The sequence below is a fragment of the Artemia sp. Qi Xiang Cuo genome, chromosome 14 (genome assembly GCF_049724085.1).
Source record: "Artemia sp. Qi Xiang Cuo chromosome 14, ASM4972408v1, whole genome shotgun sequence".
Taxonomy (NCBI): Eukaryota; Metazoa; Arthropoda; class Branchiopoda; order Anostraca; family Artemiidae; genus Artemia; species Artemia sp. Qi Xiang Cuo.
Window position 1 is genome coordinate 37591608 of NC_142807.1, and position 13484 is coordinate 37605091.

A 13484-nucleotide genomic window follows, 5' to 3' on the forward strand; every position below is an offset into this window, starting at 1 on the left:
AAGAGGCCTCACAGGCAATATCTTGGAGTATGCCCATTGGGTTGCTAAACATGTTTTTATGACAGATCTCTATAACTGTCAAGTCATCGACAAATTTCCACCTGTGCCCATTGGGTTGCTAAAAATGTTTTTATGACATATCTCTAAAAATGTCAAGTCATCGACAAATTTTCACCTATAGTCATAAAGGGTTGAAATGGTGTTAATCATAAGACAAAAAAGGAGAGCGCCTAGAATAGTCCCCTGAGGAATGCCATTAAATATGGGGAGATGATCTGAGAAACAATTTAGATATTTAACTGCTTGAGATCTATTAGAGAGAAAAGAGGCAACGAGCTTAACAAGGAAAGTTTCAATGTGGAATTCATTTATAAGTTTATCTATGAGTAAATTGTGGTTAATCAAATCGAAAGCTTTATGAAGATCAATAGAAATCAGATTAAGCCAAGTGTTTTTCAAGTAATTTACCCATGGTATCAACAAGATAGATCAGGTAATGAGAGGTTGACGTGGATTTGAGATTAACAAACTGTCTAAGATCAATGAGGGGGAGGACTTTCATCTTAAGCCAGTCTGCGAGAAAAGTTTCATACAATTTTGAAAAAATTGAGGTGAGGGTAATAGGACGAATGCCATCAAAGCCAGGCTTCCCATTTTTCTTTTTGATTGGGGTAATAAAGTCTTGTTTCCAATATTGAGGGAACTGTCCAGATTCGGTAATTTCATTAAACAGGGTGGATAAGGGTTTTGAGAGGTAATCACTGAAAGCTTTAATCAGAGGATCAGGAATATCTGAACGGCAAATGCTTGATCGCTTTAGTTTTTCAATTTTTTTTTACAACATCAAGTGGAGAAATATGTGGGAGTGAAAAAGGATCATGAACATCTGGAAATGCATAAGAATGTGGTGGGAGACTCTGGACACTAGAAGCCAGAAACTTATTGAGGTCATTAGCTGTGGTCTTTGGAGGTTCATTTATATTAAAATTTTGTTGTTCTTGACTCTTGTCGATAAGTTTTTTAATTTCAGAGTACCAATTCTTTGGTTTATCATGGCAGAAGTCTTTAATTTTATTTTTATAGTAGGCTCGGGCAGCATTTCTAATTTGACTTTTTAATTCCTTTCTTAACTTATTTGCTTCAGCTAAATTACCCCTGTTAAATAAGCTTATTTTCGTGTGGATTAGCATTTTTATGTGATTATTTATGTAAGATTTATCACTGGAGCATTTTCTAATTTTTTTTTTTCTGGGAAACATAATGAGTAGGAATCAGTTAATTTTTTGTTAAAAATCAAAATTTTATCATCAAGGTTATTAGAATTATAAAGGTCTGACCAATTTTCACTGGTCAGCCATGATCCAAAAGAAAAAGGCCTGTGTCACTGAGGGGACGGCAAACCCCTATGGAGGTAGTAAAGGAATGTTCAATGGCTGAAGAGGGAGAAAAAAGAAGACAATAGTGGTAGCTGCCTCCTAACGGTGGCAGTGCTTGCGGGGAGTTGTGCCCTTTGCGTATAAGTTATGCCCTGGGTGGATACAAGCTTTTTTATAGAAAGGGTGGTCGTATAAACCTCAGAGGGGGCTCATTTGATTGGTAATCAGAAGTTCTGCTGGCCTTTTTAACAGTCAAAAGTGATTGGAGGTCAACCAGCCATCCCCCCCCCCCCGTACTCCGTCATTTCCCCAAACACATTCAATCCTAATTTTTGAGATGGCCATTTTGTTCAGTGTAGTTGAAAGGTCCAGAAATTATGTCTTTAAGGATAACCCCCCCCCCCCATTTAGCCCGCAGGTCAGGGGCTGTAAGTTACGCCTTGGGGGCATATAAGGTTTTTATAGAAATGGTCATTGTACAAACTTCAAAGAGGGCTCATTGGAATCAGAAGTTATAGTGCTCTTTTTAAGAGTCAAAGTGATCAGAAGGCAAATACCCCCCATACACACACACACACACACACACGTCGTATTTTCTCGAACCGGATCTGATAGAAATTTTAAGATGGTCATTTGTTGTCGTAGAAACTTCAAAAAGGGAGAGATAAGATAAGAGATAAACGATTTTATTTTCAAACGCCATAAAAACGGTCATGCTGATCAGCGGCAGTTTTTTGTCATAATAAGACACTAAACACATAAAACATAGGAACCATATGGCAGTATCACCGAGCTGACTGGTATGGAATGCAAAACTGCTTATCGGCAAAGCCATGTAGTAAATTTACAAAAGAAGACTCAATTAAAGCAGCATCACTGTATGAAAATGTGATTACAGAGGCTATTGAGCAACTTGTCCCATCAAAGACAGTTCACATCTCTTCTCGAAACCAGCTGTGGCTTACCGCCGCTTGTAGAAAGCAACTAGGGACAGAAAGAAGGCTTATAAGAAATGGCTAACGACGAAATCAGACGAGTATTGGGATGCTTCTATTAGAGCCCGGATCGAGTCTACTATAGTCAGACGCTAAGCTAGAGCTTGCTACAAACACAAGTTTGAAGAAAAGCTAAAAGATGTCCTTGAAAAGCGAGTGTTGAGGACTGTCAATGAAGCCCTACCCTTATCTAAACCTACCTCAATTCCAACACTTCATGCTATGATTCGTTTTGACCAGGAAAAAGACGATGCTCTTACAAATTTTTTTGAAAAAGTCTCTCAACTTGATGATGTAGGAGTCTCCCCCTTCCCCCTTTCCACAACGAATAGATGCAAAAGTCACTAGTCTAAATGTAACCAGTAGCAAGGTTTTTAGAATGCCCTCTCAGCTGGATGTCACCAAAGCTTCAAGGCCTGATGCAATATCCAATATCGTCCTCAAAATATGTGCCTTTGAACTTGCTGTCATGTCACCTCTCTGTTTCGAAAATGCTTTGCAGTGGTAATATTCCAAAAAGCCTGGAAAATTGTTCGCTTAGTCCCTGTCCCAAAGGCAGATGCTGATCCCACTAATGTAGGAACTTATCGGCCAATCAGTTTCCTGTCCTGTGTAGGAAAATTTTCTGAGGATGTCTCAGGAAAACTCTTTATCAGAACCCTGAGTCACAATCCTTATTGGCTGACACACAAAACGGTTTCCGTAGAAAATGGTCTAAATTGAACTGTCTAATTGCACAGTACCAAAAGTGGGTTGAACTCCTGTCTCAAGGACATTCGCCTTCCCTGTTTTGAGATCGCAAAAGTCTTTGATCGCGTATGGCACGAGGGCCCTTCTGAGCATAGTAAAAGCATACGGAGTTGATGGTCGGCCATTTGAGATTTTTGCTGACTTACTTTATCAATGTTCAATGTGTTGCCTTTTACGGCTTAATTTCAAAAGAACGGCCGGTTTTAGCCGAGTACCCAAGGAAGCACTCTTGGGCCTAGTCTATTTCTGATGTTCATAAATGCTTTAGGGGATAGCCTTGTGACCACTAGGGGAAAAAACCTGACCACTTTACGGATGACCCGACGGCAAAAATCTCCCTCGCGAAAGACGAAGATCCCAGCAATCCCCATAAGGAGCTTCAGGTTGACTTATATAGGTTGACTTATCAGGTAAAAAAAATAGGGTGTGGGCAGATCAGTGGCTTGTCAGTTTCAATGCATCAAAAGCAAAAGAGCTCTTAATTTTGAAGGCGCGGAATGTGAAGGGTCATCCTGTTTCTATTTTCAGAGGAGAGGCAATAACAAGAGTAAATGCCTTCACAGAGTTCATTTCTCGTCAGATCTCACGTGGATTTGGCACCGCAGCAAAATGAGATCCTCCTGCATCGAGAAGCTAGGACTCGCCCTAAGATGCAAAGGCTTCCTCCCCGACGAGTCCATTTTGTCACTATTCACATCATGTATCAGACCAGGCATGAAATATGCATATCATCTCTTCGTTGGTGCACCAATTTGCCACATCACTCCTCTTCAGCGTGTTCAAAATCGAGCAGTTTGCGCATAAATTTGGAGCAGCTCTGATGCCAAATCCCTGCTGTCGATCCAGGATCGTTTTGATGTGACGTCAATGTCGGTGTTTTACAAATACCTGCATTTTCTCCATCTGAGGAGGCATCGAAACTCGTTTCAGACAGAATAAAATCTTCGCGATCAACTCGCCAAAGTACAGCTCGTCAGGACTACATTTTGCAAGGTGCACCCTGCCAGGAATACTTGCAGATGAGTTTCGCTTGACGATCCATCGCCATATGGGATGGCTCCCGAAACCAGTTAATCCCGGAAAAAAGGTATAATAAATACGTCAAAATTAAAAGGTAAAAGGTATATTATTTCCTCTAATTCTTTCATTTCAATTTGCTTTGGCTTAGTACCTTTATTGTTATAGACACCCATTAATTTCATTTTCCTGCATTTTCAGAGAGCTAAAATGTCAGTTACCCCAAATTTTAGCATTAAAAGATAAATATAATGTTTGTTTTTACAGCAGTTCTGGAACAGTATTTGTTACAGCTTTGGGACATTCTGTTACTGAGTTTTTTTTTTTTTTTTCAAGACAATGATTTCTTTGTTGTTGTTTTTTCACTTTCTCTCTCATTCTTTCTACTTTTTTTTCGTTTGTTTTCATTTATTGTTGATTTATTGTTTGCCGATGAAAAAGGAACTGGAACTGGTCCCTAATTAATTGTTTGTTTTTTTTACTTCGTTCTCCTTCATTGTTTAAGTATTAATTTTTCATTCGTTAAGAGGCACATGCACGGTATTTTTTTTTTTTTTCGGGGAGGTTAGGGGGGCAAAAGTAAAAACGTATTTCACAATCTTGAATTAGAAGTACCAAGGAATTTGGTAAAATGTAGGATTTAGGGGGTGAACGGGCCCCCTATCCTCTCCCCAGACATGCATACTTGCAATTTCGTCATGGAAAGGCAGTGTGGTTCTACTGGTTCTTATTTTTCTGGTTCTACTGATATTTCTTACATTGCCTCTGCTGATGACATTCTGTTGATTAGTCGTACTAAATCTGCCCTTTCTGCGATGGTTTCTTTAGTTTGTCTGTCTTTCCTAAATATTGGTCTATCCCTGAATCTTGACAAGTGTGAATTCTTATCTTATAATCTGTCTTCGTCTACTCCTTTGGTATGTAATGAATTTTCTGTACTTTCTTTCTCTTCCTTTAGGTGGCTTGGTATTACTGTTTCTAATTCTCTAGCTCTCTTCCGTAAACAGATTGTTGCTGATGCAGTATGAAAAATTCAGTTCAGCTATTCAAAAATTGTAGCAAACCGTGGAAAATATAACAGAAGAGCTCTTAGGCGCTTATTCTGGACTTTTTCTGATCATCCTGTACTTTATTTTTCGGGTGTTCATTCTGTTCTTAAGCTAACGGATTTGAAAAAGATTAAAGTTACATATTTCAAATTTTGCAAATTTCTTCTTTCTCTGCCGCCGTGGACTAGAAATTGGTATCTAGTTAAAAATTTCTATGTTACAGATGTAACTCAAAAGCTCGGTGACCTACACAAAAAACTTTCTGTAGATGCATTTTGTACTATTGGTTCTGACCATGGTCTTTTACAGTTTTTATCTTAGTAGAAATTAATTGATAGTGTTTGATGTTCTTTTTTCTTTTTCTTTTTTTTTATTATTATGTTTATACTCCACTTGTACTACTTGTTCTCTTGTAGTTGGGGATAATAAATGATTGAATTGAATTGAATTGTGGTCTTGGAAACTATTGAATTAGTGTCTGTATTGCGTTCATGTTTTCATATTCAGTGTATCTAAATGTGGAAAGCAGAGTTTACAGTTATATCAGTCTCTTATGCTGACTGTATTTATTTTGCAGGTCATTTCCAGAAAGTTGAAACTTTCCGGAAGAAAAGAAAAGAAGCGACGAGCAATACAGGTTCGAAATCATAAAATAGGATTATCCAGCAAAAAGAAAAGCTTGTTAGGAGTAAATGGAGCACCACCATTTCTCATTGCTGTAATTCCTGTTGATGGTGAATCAGATCAGTTTGAATTTGCCCACCAGATTAAGAGTTTCGTTGAAAATAACGAAGGATCAGCATGCTTTACCTCAAAAAGCGTTCTGCATGCTATCTACCCTAGATTGAAACTACGTTATTCGTTTGTATTTCCTCAATCAACGAATTTATATGCACAGCTAGATGCAGCCAAGGCCGCAGATACTATTGTCTTTCTGTATTCAGCAGATAAGCAGAATCAAGTCTATAATAGTCGATTGAACTTAGCAGCTATGGATGATACTGCTGAAATTGTTTTGAGTGCTATTATGGCTCAAGGACTGCCTACACCAACTGGTGTTATTACCGGGTTAGAAAAAGTACCACAAAAACTCCATGCAAATATCAAGAAGGAATTTAAAAACAGATTAGACACAAAAATGTCTTCAGATAATGATGTTGTTATCATTGAGAAGGAGAATGATTTAGCTAGGCTTTTGCATATTTTAGGCTCTCAAAAGCAAAATTCTGTTAAACAGAGAGATGTTCGTTCTCATATTCTTGCTGAAAATGTAGATTTCCATGAAAGTGTCGAGAAAGATTCTTCAGTAGGAACCTTAGAAGTTAGTGGTTATGTTCGTTACCAGCCTTTAGATATCAATGGAATTGTTCATATACCTGGAATTGGGGATTTTCAACTAGAAAAGATTACAGTATTTGAAGATCCGTATTCATTGAACAAGCGGAAGTCTAAAGATGAAATGTTGGAGGACCAGAGAGTAATAGAGGTTCTTATTCCTGATCCTCAAAAGCAGGCGAGTCTTCAGTCTTCTATTCCAGTGGTTGAAGATGGAATGGTGGGGGGTAAGAATATTTTGGATGTTTGAAGTTAAAGAGAGATAATTTGTCCCACAAGACTACAATTTTATGTAAACATAGTTGGTAACAGAAAGAAAAAACTTATCTGGCGTCAGCATAAAACGTAATTCTTTAACAATGAAATGGCGAGGATAAAAAACTTTTAGGACTGGATAGATATAGCGTTTTCTTCCATGACTTTGAGGGCTTTGCATGCAAATGATGAAAGGGCTTTCAAACAGTTCGTGGTAACGAACCGTAAGTAAGGAGCGACCCGGCTCAATAGTAACCGAAACTCTAAAAACGGAATTTTGATACCAATAGATACATCAAAAGACATAGACTTGTCTGCTGATTTAAAATATATAAGTTTCATTAAGTTTAGTCTTACCCATCAAAGGTTAAGCACCTGAGAAAATTATCCTTATTTTCAAAATAAGGGGGAACACCCCCTAAAACTCGTAGAACTTTAACGAAAATCACACCATCAGATTCAGCGTATCAGAGAACCCTACTGTAGAAGTTTCAAGCTCCTATCTGCAAAAATATGGAATTTTGCATTTTTTGCCAGAAGAAAGATCACGGATGCGTGTTTATTTGTTTCTTTTTTTGGTTTTTTTTTTGTTTTTTTTTTTTTTTTTTTGTTTTTTTTTGTTTACAGGGGTGATGATATCGACCCAGTGGTCATCGAATATCGTGAGAGGGCTCATTCGAAAAGAAATTAAAAGTCCTAGTGCCCTTTTTAAATGACCAAAAAATGGAGGGCAGCAAGGCCCCCTCCCACGCTCATTTTTTTCCCAAATTCACCCAATCAAAATTTCGAGATAGCCATTTTGTTCAGCATAGTCTAAAATCTAACAAATATGTCTTTGAGGATGACTTAGTCCTCCACAGTTCCTGGGGGACGGGCTGTAAGCTATAAACTTTGCCCATTGTTTACATAAAGTATTGGCTATTTGGGAAGTATACAGACGTTTTCAGGAGGGATTTTTTTCTGGTGGGCGGGGGAGGTCAGAATATGGGGTTACGAGGGAGGATCTTTCTATGGAGGATGCTTCCTTGGGGGGAAGGGACATTTCTATGAAGGGGCGCCGGATATCCCAGCATTATTTTAAAAACGATCAGAAATTAAAAAACGTTTGACTCTATCTCACAACTTTATTTTTTAAAACAATAAAAAATTTTAGCGTAAAGAGCGAAGCGTTGAGGAGGGGACAGACCATTTCATATACGGAATAATTTCTGTTCGTTTTAAGTTTTAATGTCGCTCCTTACTTTCAGGTAAAAAAAAAAACTTGTTTTTTTTTATTTAATTGCATAGCGAAGGTAACATTTTCGTGGAAAATACGTTTGAGGAAGAAAATTTGTTTGATCAAACCATCCAGTAGCATATTATGAGAGATTTAAAAAGCATAGACCTCTATACTAGGTATTTCCATGAATTTAGTATTCAAATATATCTCACCCCCTCCCCTTGATTGACCTCTATTATATGCTTTCCTTTTTCTGTCTCTACCCACAAAAAAAATTGTGAGAGAAATTTCAGTACCACAGGCTCTCCTCAAGAAATTAGCTCAATGAGCATAAAGAAAGTGAGAAGCAGGAGGTATTAATGGTAATTCGGTTTGTGAGCATGAAAAATAATTGGCAGAAACTGACCTAATGGTTTGATAAAACATTGTTTTGCTATAACAAAGTAATGAGTCAATTTATATTAAATACGAAATAGTAACGGTCATAGATGTACCAGATAGACCTCTTCTAAAAATTAAGTTCACAGGGTGGTACTCGGTGGAATTGTGCAGTGCGGAACGTGGCGTGGTTGAATCGGTTTGCCTTGGAGCAACATGGTTTGCCTTGGTGGAGCATGTTGGAAAGCGGTGCAATTCGGCAACAGGTGGTGCATTAACGCAGGTGGATGTAGAAAGAGATCCATCGCCGAAGAAGAGTGTTAATCACCGCTCGTTTAAGTTTTTCTTTACTGGAATGCAATCTCATTCATGAAACTATGACATCACATTTTCAGACCAGAGCCCTCACTATTGAGATCATAACGACGGGCTTCTATTTCCTATTTACGATTTCCTGTACCAACTTAAATACCACACTAAAAGCTCCAATAAACCAGATATATTACTATTTATCTTTAGAAATTATTATTTAGCAATCCAGGGGTTTGAACTGCTTTTGCCAGAATGTTCGCTTTAAGCATAGAATCAGTCCATATACAAGGGACATTGTGGCGTGTTACTTTCCGTCCCTTTGTACAGGCTGGCAACAACGTCTCTCAGATTAGACATGACAAAACAAGTTTCAAAAAACAACCTTGATATTATAGACAATTACAACTAAACACATTATAAACATTAAACAGAAATACCAAATATTACAGGGCCACTTTCAACTGTAATTATGAAACAAAGTTACAAAATAGTATAAAAGACAAAATTTACAAAATACTTAGATTGGACAAAATTTTGAATTAAGGTGCGAAATCTCGACCACTGTATTTACTCAATTTTAGAGAGCTAAAATGGGATAGGTATAATAATTTTAGTTGAAAACACTTTATGTAGTGTTCATGAGGAAAGACGTTTTGTTTCCTATTCACCACCCACATAGCGAACTGGCTTTGAAATTCTTCTTGTTTTTCAATTTTTGTTTCCTTTGTATTTTAGGCTGATGCGCTCAAGTTTATCGGTACGCTGTTGTCGTTTCAAAATATTACAGGTAGAGCACTTTTACCAATAGTCTTTGGCGAATATTCAGTCATTATGCGTGTTCGAGCAATTAACTTTGAACAAAGCAGAACAATTCAGTTTCATTTGGAAACCCTGTTTAATTCTTGATTTTCTTTCTTTGAGAAATTGTTGCCTTGATGAACTACTTCTCACCAATAAATTCCGAAGATACCACTATATTATCAAAATTTAATAAATAAATAAAACAAATTTAAGGCACTAATTATGTCTTTGGTGAATCTTATTATGAGTCTGTTTTTTAAAGATTAATGAGGATAAGTCTCATTTAGTGTAGATATAATCTTTAGAGAAAACATTGTCTTTTTCTGTAAATTTTTTGACAAGTCATCCATCATGTTGTGAGGTAAATTATTCCTAGTTTAAGCGTCGTAGTTTTTGTATTTCTCTGGGCGGCTTGTGAAATGCTTTCCCAGCCATTGATGGAGAGTCATTTCAGGCTTTCCTCTCTGGTATAAGACCACGCTATGGCTACAGGTCCTGAATTTCGCTCATTTACAAAAATTGTTCTATTGATCAAAAGCCTACAAGTCTTGTGGCCTGTACAAGGTTCATTTAGTGAATATTGACATAATTGACACTATGCTTGTGCCAATTAATTTAGACATTGTTTATAACCCTTCTAGGGTTTTACATTTTTATCTAAGAATAGCTGCCTATGAGTATTTTAATTTCACGATATTCAGGTCAGAATTTGAACATCAACCTGAATGTACATACCTTGAATTTCTGCTAAAGGTAAGGGGGGTTGTATAAGATCAAACTTGTTTCTTGGGGGAGAGACTCACTTAATTTTCATGTTATTTATAATTCATTATTGTGCTGATTGGTCACCCCCCCCCCCCCAAAAAAAAAATAATAATAAGTGAAAGTCACACCAATTATGCACTTCAGTCAATAACCAAAAACCTACTTTCGAAACCGGTACCATTAAAAATTTTTGTTTATTAATCAGGATTGATAATGTTTGAACACTAATCCTTCAAGGGGAGGTGGGCTGACGTTGTGTAGCTGTTGCTTACTTTCTTCTAACTTTTTAGGATGAATTAGTACAGCAGTGAAACAAATATGCACCATAAAGTCACAAATTTGCAATATCCTAGCTTTCTTTGCCTAAAAAGTAAAGTATATTATGTGTTGATATATTAAATACGACACTCATATTTCTTATACATGGTTCCTCTGTAGAAGTTGTGCTCGTTTTTTTTGCGCTTTTCATTTCCATTTCTGTAACTTCTTTCCGCGAAATAAAGGCTAGGAAAGTGGCAGTGATTTCAAAAGTAAAGGAAAGTCTGGTGGAAAAAATGCCGTGTTTGTAATCCTTTTTGTAACTTAACTCCTCAATTAGCGCGGGGGGGGGGTATATATATGTATATTCTTCATTTACACACGTGTTTGTGTATATACAGTGCCTTACATGAAATGACACAATTTAATGTTTTTATAACTGACAAAATAAGCATCAGAACTGGAATATTTATTTTTTGACAGCATTTCTTTTTCTGATATCGTATAATATAACAAGCACAGCCCCACCCGTCCTCCTTTTTGGGGCAAACTCGGAATTTCATATAGCAAAATCTAAAAAATACTATGGATTTAGAATCCATGGTGGGAAGCTAAAATGAGCTACAAAATAAATAATATGTTTATTAATAGCTGAAAATTTTTCACAGCAGGCTAAGTGAAAGATCTTACCTTCTTCTTATTTTTTTGCATCATCAATCGGTTGTTTTTTCATCACCGTGCTCAAACTAGATTGCTGCTTACTTATCCAAAAAGTGTTTTAGAATCATAGCATAAGAATTCTAAAGATACAGCATCAAATAGCAGCATTGCGGTGAAAATATAAGCAGTTGGCCACCATGCCATTTTTTTATGTGGGTAGACGCCAAAAAAATAGCTCAGCTTCAGAGTCTACTTTATATTCTTTTTAATTTTGTTTGAAAACAATTTGTTTTCTCTTTATTTTTCGTGCCTAGACGTACCAAAAAAAGAACCCAAGGCGTTTGTGCAAGTTATTACTGGTGAAAGATAGGATAGGGAAGACCTTTTTTTCATTCTTAAACTTGTTTTCATTTTCATTAGACTGTTTAGTATCGTGAAATTTATAACTTTTCCTTTCGGTTTTTTTTTTACTAATATTATCTGTTTTTTCAGATGAGGATAGGAATAAACATATTAATTTTATCAGTGAGGCAGATGAAGAAAACGAGACAATAAGTGAGGACGAGGAAACTGATTCAGACGTCCCTTCAGCAGATGAAGACACAGACTCAGAAGTAGAAGCGATGTCAGAATCCGGTAAAATCTCAGATGAAGACGACTTAGAAAGCACTGTACCTGCTACTGTTGATTATGACAAGCATGTCAATTTCGCTGACGAGAAAAATGAGTGGGCAAGGTTGAAAGAAGCAAGAGAAGATGCTATGTTCCCAGATGAAGTAGACACTCCACATGAAACACTTGCCCGCCTACGCTTTCAAAAATATCGCGGCCTTGCTTCATTTAAAGACAGTCCTTGGAATGCAAAGGAAGAACTTCCTTTAGATTATGGGCGTATTTATCAGTTCGAAAACTTCAACAGGACAAGAAAGAGGATTTACAAACTTCAAAGAGAAGGGGTTAAACCTGGCTCTTATGTAACAATCCGTGTTAAAGATGTGCCAAGGAACATTATCAAGCCACATGTTTATGACACATATCCTCTTGTGATTGTCGGCTTACTGCCACATGAGCATAGGATGTCAGTTCTGAATGTTGTTGTAAAAAGAGTGGACTCTGATTCAGATAAGGTCATTAAATCAAAAGATAAACTTGTCTTTCAATGTGGTTTCCGCCGTTTCATTGCTCGACCAATATTCAGCCAGCACTCATTAGGAAATAAGCATAAATTTGAAAAATTTTTGAAACCTGGAGTACATGTCGTTGCCACTTGTTTTGCTCCTATAACATTTGCTCCGTCATCAGTCTTAGTCTTTGAACGTGATAATGATGGTGACGAATTGGTTGCTGTTGGATCAGTTCTAGACTCGAATCCAGATAGAATTATCGTGAAGAGAACAGTTTTAAGTGGTCACCCATTTAAGGTAAGGTATTACTGTATCTTTACGACGAATCATTAGTATTAGCTGTATTCTGTTTACTGATATTTTTCCAATTGACCCTGGCAATTGTATTGTAAGACGAAAATACGCAAGAGCTATTCTGTTTTATTGCTGTCTAATTTTTTCTGTTACTCATTGTTCTATTCAGTTATTTATTTATACTATTTATTCGTAATATTAAAAAAAAATCGAATAGCTTTGAGTTGCTTCCCCTATTTAATTACAAATTTAATAACAAGTTCGTCTTATGAATTCGTTGGATGTTTTCTTATGTTGTATCCTAGAGATTCGGAAAGCAATCATAGAAAATTGAGCCAAAAACCAAGCGTATCGTTTTTATTTCCTGAGTTTCCTATATTTTTCCTATTTATTGAAAGTTTATGCGAGCAAAAATAGGCATTGTGTTATCTTTTGGCGTTTGTCAAAGGAAAATATTCTAACCTAAAAAAAAGTCATTTCCTGTGCGACATATTGATGAGGTGACAATTTTATTCTTGTTTTGTTACGGGATTTATGCAATATTAGTTTTAAAAAAACAAACGCTTTTGTATAAAAAGAATCGATTAGTCGTCACTAGTCAGTATTTTACTGACTGTAAAATACATAGTGATTTTACGTCACTGTGTCACTATAAAATAATGCATAAAAAAGAGAGGAGGCTTGATTCCTGGAATGCCCCTTTGATCGTAATATATGAATGAAGGAATTATTTTATTTTCCAAGAAAAACACGCAAGGTGTTAAATGACTAGAAAAATAAACACACTTCGATCTCACATAAAAAGTATGAAATTAACTATTTTCATGATTTATAGTATTCATAAACAGAGACCGACTTTAATCAATAACAACGAAGGGCTGCGCCACACCAAAACT

General features: G+C 36.6%; 1 protein-coding gene across 2 annotated transcripts in view; it reads left to right on the top strand.

Annotated features, from left to right (window-relative positions):
* Tsr1 (Tsr1 ribosome assembly factor) overlaps nt 1–13484 on the top strand; it is a 44089-nt gene that overhangs the window by 22900 nt on the left and 7705 nt on the right. For both annotated transcript variants that reach the window (XM_089100227.1, XM_089100226.1), the window contains exons 3-4: nt 5765–6749; nt 11663–12591. In XM_089100227.1, coding sequence (XP_088956353.1) covers nt 5765–6749; nt 11663–12591 — 1914 coding nt within the window. The remainder of the gene's footprint in view (nt 1–5764; nt 6750–11662; nt 12592–13484) is intronic.